General features: G+C 42.9%; 1 protein-coding gene across 1 annotated transcript; it reads right to left on the bottom strand.

Moving 5' to 3' along the window:
- Nucleotides 1-6,520: 6,520 nt before the first annotated feature.
- ERRFI1 (ERBB receptor feedback inhibitor 1) lies at nucleotides 6,521-8,707 on the bottom strand. The gene is made up of 3 exons (XM_010076478.1): nucleotides 8,508-8,707; nucleotides 8,310-8,383; nucleotides 6,521-7,719 (listed from the first exon to the last, which is right to left on the bottom strand). The coding sequence occupies exons 1-3, from the start codon at nucleotides 8,627-8,629 to the stop codon at nucleotides 6,521-6,523; spliced, it is 1,395 nt and encodes a 464-aa protein (XP_010074780.1). The 5' UTR covers nucleotides 8,630-8,707.
- Between the last annotated feature and the right edge of the window lie 346 nt (nucleotides 8,708-9,053).

The raw sequence follows: 9,053 nt of genomic DNA on the forward strand, positions 1-9,053 counted from the left end.
TGCCTTGTCGGGGACACGGGTTTTGGTCGCGTTGGTCTGGTGGAGTGCGAAGCGTGGCCCAGGAGGGGCGACGCATCCAGACCCGCTGCAGTGACCTCTCCGGTGACCAGCAGCCTCGGAGGCTGAGCGGTCTTGAGCCGCCTCCCATGCCCCGAGTTGTGTTCCTGAGCTCGGACTGGACCCGCCTGCGCCGCTGTCTTGGTGGGCAGCGATGGGGCCTGGGCTGTTGGCAGGGAACAGTGCCATTGTGTGCTGCCTCCAGCACAGGGCATCGTATCGCTGCAGAAGAAAATGGTCTAATGTGTTCCCCTCACCCCTAAAAACGTGTATTTAGACTGTCAGACTTTAGCAAAACTCTAGCATTAAACCATTTAACGTGAAGCTAGGAGCTAAATAGTTCATCCTTCCTTCAGGCTGGCCCTGCATCTTCCGAGCCCCACGCCAGGTCTCCGTCAGCGTCTGGAGAAGGCAGGAGCTCGTTGGCACTGGCCTTGCTGCCGTCCATTTTTGAGAGACCATGTCTTGGACAGGGCTTTTAATTAAGTTCATTGTGTTTTTTTCAGCATGATGAGAAGATACCCTGTGAAAAGGCAGCCTGCCCTCCCCCAGCAGGAGCAGTTGGGGCCATTTTAATCCTATGAGCAACAGAACGTGTCAGGGTGTGTGCTGTAGTCTCATGTCCGCCCTGAGTCATTAGAGGACTCTGTGTTGCCATGTGCCTGTCGCTGTACTGGAGTGATGTAGATTCTGCGTCATAAGAGCACAACCCCAATTCAAATTGCTTAAGCTCTAAGGGCAGGGGTATGCAAGTAGGATGCAGGAAAACTCTTCTTGTCAGCATGATAGATGACAAATGAAGTCACCAAGTGCAGCCTAATATGGTTGGAGTCTTGCGTTTCCCCTGGACCTTGCTTAACAGCCACTAAATGACAACGCAGGGATTGCAAGGCAATGAGTGGCCTTGCAAAGGTCCACTTGCTGTTCCCTGGTGTCTCTCTTGCACCTTGCTGTGCAGCAGTTGGACTCAGTGTGGCGTGAGCTGATGTGGTCCTTAACATGGACTTCCCTGAAGCTAAGTTCCCCGAGAGCTTTACGCCTAAAGGCTGCAAAGTGTCAGTCAGTAGTGCTGACCCTGACATTGAAGTTATCCTGAGCATATAAACACATTAACAAAGGTACAACAAATTTTTTAGGTAACAGGAACATGCCTCTCTGTCTGGTGGGCAGGTGGTGGGCAGGAGACCATTACTCTGGATCAGGCCTGATAAGCCTGTGCTTGATCCAGAGCCTTTGTGTGTGGAGGGCCTATTTTATCACGATGGCTGAATGTGCAGTGGGTAGCATTCTCAAGCAGATTCGGGGTGGTGATAGTAGAGTAACCGGGCATGTTTTTTTCTCTGGTGTTCATGGCAATATATTTGCACTCTTCTAGCTTTGCAGCTTTGAGATACTAAGAATTTGTGGGTGACTGTTTTAATCTTCAGAAAGAAGCTGCAGGTTTTAAACACAGAAGCATCTCTTCCTCTGAATAACTTTGTAAGGAAATGAATAGTAGTAATGGTTCCCATGTTTCAGTAGCTTGCCACTTAAAATTTGTAATACCTAATGCCTTTTCCAAAATTAACCGCAATGGGATCAAGATGCACACCAATATATAAATAATATAGCAAGAGTCTATGAGCAATCATGGGTGTGGCTTCCATCTATGATTCAGAAAGAGTAATGAGCTGTGTGGATGAAAATAGGCATTTGGGCGGGGATTATGCAAGGCCTGAATTACAGTGCAGGATGGGTGGGGGTAATACGTCTTTCAGCTTACAAATGCTAATCACAAGCTCAGCAGCCAGAAATCTCTGCAGTGCTATTTATCAAATATTAATAAGTACAATTAAAGTTCGTGTGCTAGATTTTCAGTGCCAGGGAGCTATAAGAAACAAAGTTTGCTATCTGTTTTCAGTTTTAAATTACTATAACCTCCTTTGGAAAGCTAGCTATCAAGAAAATAAAAGATTTGGCTACTTCAAAAATAAATAGAAATATTTACCCCAGGAACATTCAACACACACACACAAAATCAATAGGTTACCTAACTGCAGAGACCCTACGAGCAGATCAAATGATGCATCTTGTTACTTCCATCTCAGATTTCCTTCTTGTCAGTAATCTAGAGAGTCTGTATTTAACATATAGCTTGTAATATGATTAGAAGTGTTTATAAGGACCACAGTCTGTAATCATGAGTTTGAAGGGTGGGAATTCTGCCATGACTGATATGGTCATCATCTTAACCTGGAATTCCTGGGAAGACTTGGTTTGAACACCATCAACAACTACTCCCTGCTGTAATAACTGCCCTTGCAAAATTGTTGTCTTGGTCCAGGACTAGATGGCTGCTTTCCTTTATCATGGCCAACCTACCCCTTCACTCAGGCTGTTTAAAAACAAAACCAATGCTGCAGCAGGAGTACACGCAATCTCAGTGAGAGCTCTGCTGCGTTTCAGTAGAGTAGCAATTGTGCCTGTTGCAGTGTGAGGGTGAATGGCAAAGTAATAGTGACAGCAACAACAAGGAGCAGTAATTTTAAATGACTGCAGAATTTAATTATGTTGTCAATCAGCATGCTTCCAAATCAGGTTTATTTTCTGTTTTGATTTATCTCCTATGATGCAAGAGAAACTGAGGATCGACAGGTTTTTAAATGACCTCACACTACAGCTGTGTGTTATTTCCTGACATTATCTGTTTAAGAGCGAGTTAACATGGTGGAAAAGTTAAGCTAATGGGTTTTTAAAGTCACCAAGTACTAATACAGCCTCTTCCTTTTAGGAAACGGTATGTTGAGGCAAACATTCTATCCTTTAGTTACCAGGCAGACTTGGCCCCTGGGTTGGTTTGCTAGTCTGAACCTCACAGGGTCGGGGGTGTTTTGCCATCATCAAGCAGCCGGGCAACTCTGGCAACGCTGACACAGGGCAGATATGACAGATGTTCTTGCTGCCACTGGCTACTTAGAGTGTGCTTTTGCTTGTGGTATTGACAGTTTGGAGCCTGGGGGAGAGTCATCCACCCCTCCATGCCCCTTTTCACCAAATCTGCTGCCAGCCCCATCTCACTGAGGTCGATCATGGGTTCATTGCAGGGCTGCTCTGGATCCAGCCCTCTGCAGTTTGTTGCAATACAACTCCCTTTGCCCCAGCACAGCTACCTCCTGGGACCCCTGAGTCCTCACTGATGTGGCTGGGTGGTCACGGCAGCGCTGCTGGGGGGTGAGCAGTGTGCGTAGTCCCCTTCTCGAATCGGGAGGCTGGGGGAAGCATCGCCCTTCCTCAGACACACACCTCTCTTCCCTGATTTAACACAAGTTCCCTGACTTTTCAGACATGAGTGTATCAAGTCATAACTGCTTTGAAGTCTGATTGTTCCAGACAAGTCTATCTGGCAAGGGGCTTCCTCCTCCGGGGCAAGCTGTCAGGCCTTGCCCAGGTGAGCCCAAGCTCTGAATATTCAAACATGTGATCAGGCTGTTGCAAAAGCATGTTGTGTCCTGACAAGTCTTATCATGTGTCAGGGATGAGCAGAGAAATGTCTTCTGGCCAGAACTTGCAAAGCTTCCCCCACAGCTCTACAGCCTTAAGTACTTACTTGGCAAACAGAATACAGTTTTTGGATCATGGAAGCTTTGTCCCTCAAAGCAGAGGAATCCGGTGTCTAAGAAGTGAGGCTTGCACCTGCCTTGGTCAGTTACCCCCTCACCATCACCCAGAGAGACCCACTGAACTGTGGACCAAGTCCTCAGTGACACCTTATTACTTTGCATTTTTGAAGGGAAAATGGCCAAGTTACTTAAATACTCTTAAGACTTGCCTGTAAATTACTTTCCTCGTACTGAAGAGGCACGTGAGCTCTGTAACCTGCTTCAGTGTCTTGCTCATAGCCAAGCAGCTCCTGTTAGTTTTTTCAGTTTGGGTTCAGTCTGTTACTTCAGTTATGGTTGCACTGAAGTTAATAATTTAACTACTGGAATGAGACAACACTGTGCTGTTATTCAGCTGACACACAGGAGGAAAGATAGGATACTACACAGTAATTTATTTTTTTTTTCTTAAATACTCAGGACTGAGTAGATGTTACCAATACTTTTAGGAAAGGAGTATGCAATTCTTCATTTTTTTCTAGGAGAAAAACTATAATGGAGGTTAGGTTAAAAGTCTTACACTATTTTGCAATTTCAGAAAAGGTTATATAAAACTATTCAAAAGCACAAGGTTTGTAAGGTTTTTAAGCCTTTCAGCACTATAAAGATGAAAATATTTTGTACTCAGAAGTAGATCTTATTCTGAGGAAGTAAAAAATTTCTTGCTACTACATTAGCAGAAAAGGGTTTAGCACAATGACTAGGGAACTTCCACTGCTAACAGAAGTGAGAAAAAGTGCTGGGGTGCGGGGCTGGGGAAATTGTAACAAATACCCCATTTTATACCAAAGATGTATTCAGCTGTTAGTCACTTTAGAAGTCTCTTTGGCTTACCTTCTGCAAATAGTAAGCAATAGCATCAGGCCAGTGTGAAGGGCAGTGAGTTAGGACACAAAGCTTATTCCATCACTGTATTCAGAAAGAGAACAGCGAGTGGGACTTTGTGGCAAGTGTGATGGCTCCAACTCGAGCCTTTACTTCATCCAAAGGCAATGCCTTGTACTTCCGGTAACGCACAATGCCTGGGCTGGCCTCCCTGTCAGGGGGGGTTCATTCCTCAGTGTGCACACTAGCCATGTGGCTTTCCCCCAAATGCTTTAAGCCAAAATAATCCCACTGAAAGCAGAGCAGATGCTTACAATGAGGTCATCTGGTTGGGGAGGCTTTCTTCTTTTTCCCATCCAAGAGTGGTTTTGCTACCAATTTGAGAGTAAATGCTATTGGGGCAGAACTGAGATTGGAGGCCTTTGCGAATTCAAGTGCTTCCAGGTAAGGGGAAAGGGGCAGCCTGTTCGAGTCTGTTGAACGCTTCTGCAGAAATCTTAATTTTAGTTAAATGTAAGCTGAATTCAACATTTGCTGTACATTCAACACAATTCACTTTGAACTTTCCTGTAAATGCAGAACGCAAATGCACAATTGTGTACACTATTCAATAAAGCAAAAAACAAAATGTATCATAAATAAGTATTTTATAACTTTATTAAACTCAAGACATGACAATATTCAAAATACAAAGTGAATTCTTTTTATTCAATACTGTACACGATGAAGAAATATCAGTGCATTTCTATAGCATGTATTTCACCTTCATTTAGTTTGTACTAAAACAAATAAAAAGTAAGCTTTAAAATAGCTCAAACATCTCATTCAGCAGTTTAAACTGTAAACAGCTGGCTTGTTTCAATTAGGAGGAACATATTCATCTTCTGTACCTCCGTTAATGAGCACCCTTTCTCTTGTGCTTATCTGTAAGAGGATAAATGTAATCAAAATGAGCATATGAAAAACTGCTAATGCACAAATGTGGCGCGTCAGTGAACTTTAGTGGATCACTGCGGCACAATGAGGAAAAATTAAACAGCAAGAAGCAGCATCTGAAGCAGCGAGAGATGGGCCTGACACTGTTCATAAATGGAATAATGTTTTTTTTCCTCATACCCTCCTCCTCCCCTAAAATACTGAATAGAAACCAAAACACAAGACCAGCTTGTGCTGTGTTTCTGTTTTTAATACAGTCAGAATTTCAGACTCTAGGTGAGCATGTATTGTCACTGCCTACCTAATAGCAATAGTATAGCTGCTCGTATCCTCTGCCACTTTCAGGACACTTTCACATGTTTCTAGGATCCAGCAGGAAAAGAGCAGCAGCAAAGGCTTAGCAATAGCTGTTCCAAGTCTCTCCTAGGAAAAACTGCAAATTTGAGCCAAGTGTGTCTAGCAACTGAAAGAATCCACAAAACCTAACTCACTTTAAAAGTCTATTAGTGTCAAATTAAGTTGTAAAATAGATTCATCTTTCAAAATGCACTTCCAATATGTGTGCCAAGTGTTGAAGTGGAGATCAGATCTTGCAGTTACCTTCTTATCAGGTTGGCATATCCTAGTCAAAGAGGATAGAGTCTGTTCTCAGCAGAGTTACTGTGTGAAAGAAATTTTGGAAATGCCTGATAAAAAAACTACTGCATTATCTGCTCTGTTGTCAGCTTTGTAAGTGACTCATAAGCAAAGCTAGATTTTTTTTTTCTTTGATAACGTGATGACCAAGTATGTTCATCTAGGTAGCATATAACTGGCCAACTGTGACTACTATCCCTCCATATGTTTCTATGGAATCTTTGCAGGTTTTCAGCTATACATACCAAGACAAAAAACAGTCTTAAGAAACATATCAGAGATATGCAGCATAAGAGGACTTTTCCATCCACTTTCCAGTTCTTGGAGGACAAACTGGTCCTACTTTATCTGAGAACCTTAAGAACTTTGTAACACCATAAAGTTCAGCTCTATCCTGAACAACTGAGCTGAGACTCTGCTCCCAGAGACTATGGGGAAACCACATAAGCCATGTGTTTTCGTTTCAGATGACCAGCTATGTCCATTCTAGGTTTTAAGTCCAGTTTTGTTGGGGCTGAAGTGGCTGTGCAGTCACCAGACCAGGACTGAACCTCTGTGTTACAGCTACTTTCTTCTGCTTCTCTGAAGAATTTTTCATACTTATCCAAATACGGAGGCCTTTCAGGCAGCAGATAGTAATGCGTTGAACTGGCCTTCTTACCATTTTCAATTATTGGAAGAATGCAAGGGACCCTGTTGGAAGATCCTTCACTATTTTGTCTTTGTAGAGCTTTGCTACTGACATACTTAGGATCAGGTGCAAAACTCTGGGTGGGGGGCATAACCCCATTGAGGTATGATGGGAGGCTTTTAGGACTTGGTGTACGGGAATTGCTGCGTGACAAAGGTTCTCTTGGGGGCACTTTTGGAGGCCTGTCTTCATCACTGTACGCACTAGAAGCAACTTCTGCTGACCACCTTCTGTAATCCGGTTTGAGAGCCCTTGGAGGTATGGGAACCCTTGGTGGAATCTCTGGTTTATCTTCATCTGAGTTTGGAGAAGACCTGTTTAAGTGTCCAGATAGTCTTACTACTGGTTTATTAAGAGATCCAGCTGGCCCAGAATGGGACCTTCGCAAACGTCGATGCAGCTGCTGTGGAGGAGGACAAATACTGGATATGTATCCATTTAGGTTTTGTATAGGGTTGGCATCTTCTGGTTTTGGTCCTGTTGGAGTATCAAAGTATGCATAGTTGATTTGTCCACAGCCCCTAAAGCTCCGTCGGCTTGGAGCACTGGATTTAAAAGGAGGAAGTTCATAATCTTCTAACAAAAAGTCAGTATCTGAGCTAGTCAGGAACTCAACCTCTTTGTCAACCTCATCTGGAGTAAGGTCTTCAGAAATAGGCAGAGGGGGTAGTGGCCTGGAGCTACGGTCACTGGAAGATGCAGACAGAAATTGAATTGGCCCATTTTTCATTGGCATGTGAGGAGGTGTTTCTTCAGAAACACAGCCCATGGTCAATGACAGTTTACTAAAGCCAGGAATGAGATGGTCTTCATATCTTGAAATCGACTGTTCGTTTTTGGGACTTACAGGAGGTGGACTGGATTTCTGAGATGGGGGTTGGATGCAACTTTCAGCAAAGCTGTGGTCGTTCATAGGAGCGTGGTTGGGAGAGTGCCCTAAAAAGGTGGGAAAGTCTTAGAAACACTTTTCTAAGTAACACTCTAGTGCATGACTTTGCCACTGCATGTTTAAAATGCAACAGCAAGTAACATCTACTTAATGACTCCAGTAGCAAAACTTATCTATTACAGATCTTTTCTGGTCATGGATTTATGTGTTTAGTTAAGAGGGAAGCCGATTACCTTATGGTTTTAGGCCAGTGCTTCAGTTAAATGAGGTAGTTCAAGAGACCCCAAGCATAATCAACAGAACAGAGCCACAGCTACAAGGATCCCAGCAGAGGACTATAAGGGAGGAAGTGCTATTTTACTAAATGACTTTTCTGTCAGAAGTGTTACGGCAACTCAGAGGCCTCTAAGTACAAGGAAAAGGGTTTTTTGTTTGTTTTAACTTGTTAACTTTATTTAAAATGTGGGCTTTTTGCTGGGCTTGAAGACTATTTTCTTGAAATGACTGCGTTCTGTCACCAGAGGTCAGTCTCACATCCAGAATGAGAAAGCATTTCGTGTCTCAGACCTGAGGATTTTTTTTTCTCAAAACAAATCCATTACAGTACCTAAATACATGTGTCAGTCTTTGTACTTACCAATGGATGGTAAATGTTGCTCTGATGGATTCAAATTATATGCCACTGCTATAGGGTCCACATTAAAGAAAGTACTAAGAAAAAAAGAAAGAAAAGCCTTCACTGTAAATAAACTGTAGGTTAGTACTGGTACAAGTACTCTTAATGCTCATCTCATATACTTGAAGATGTAATAGATCAAATTTTAGCCTCACTCACTTTTCAAATCCACTGTGGCTACCCCAGCAGGTTTTCAGACTCCCCATGCCTTGACTAGTGTGGAGAAATCCAGTTTTTAATGGGACTCTCATTTCCTGAGCAGCAACTCCTGCAGTCGACATTGTGCACTGCTCTCTGATGATGTCTCACGACCCTAGAAGTTCACAGTCCTTGACAGGTTTCCTGCAGTTTTCATTCCCTTCAAATGAGAGGAGGACATAAATATCAGAAATGAAAGCTTGAGTTCGTCTCTCATCTGAAATTTCAGTACTTCAAGGAATTAAACAGCTCTGTGGAAAGAAAGGCCTTCTGTCCTTACCAAACTTGTTACTTTTGTGTTTGACTGCAAAACTAAAATAAAACTAGGCAAGTTCTCTTACAGAATTAAACTGCATAGGAAAAAGAAAAATATGTTCCGTAGAGCTTATTGTTATATGGCAACTGTGCATGAACAGCTTCAGTTCTTGTATGTAAACTGCCAGTTATTCAGGCAAAATAAGTTTTTTGGAACAATCTCTTTAACTTTCAAGTAGTCATCTATCTTTA

Source organism: Pterocles gutturalis, unplaced genomic scaffold, assembly GCF_000699245.1.
Source record: "Pterocles gutturalis isolate BGI_N339 unplaced genomic scaffold, ASM69924v1 scaffold33738, whole genome shotgun sequence".
Taxonomy (NCBI): domain Eukaryota; kingdom Metazoa; phylum Chordata; class Aves; order Pterocliformes; family Pteroclidae; genus Pterocles; species Pterocles gutturalis.

What these genes read in the sequence shown, in the direction of transcription:
- ERRFI1 (XM_010076478.1), bottom strand. Translation starts at nt 8,629, where the DNA reads ATGTCGACTGCAGGAGTTGCTGCTCAGGAAATGAGAGTCCCATTAAAA. An exon ending in AGCCACAGTGGATTTGAAAA is followed by an intron (nt 8,384 to 8,507) that starts GTGAGTGAGGCT and finishes TTTTTTTCTTAG; the next exon opens with TACTTTCTTTAATGTGGACC. An exon ending in GCAACATTTACCATCCATTG is followed by an intron (nt 7,720 to 8,309) that starts GTAAGTACAAAG and finishes CCACCTTTTTAG; the next exon opens with GGCACTCTCCCAACCACGCT.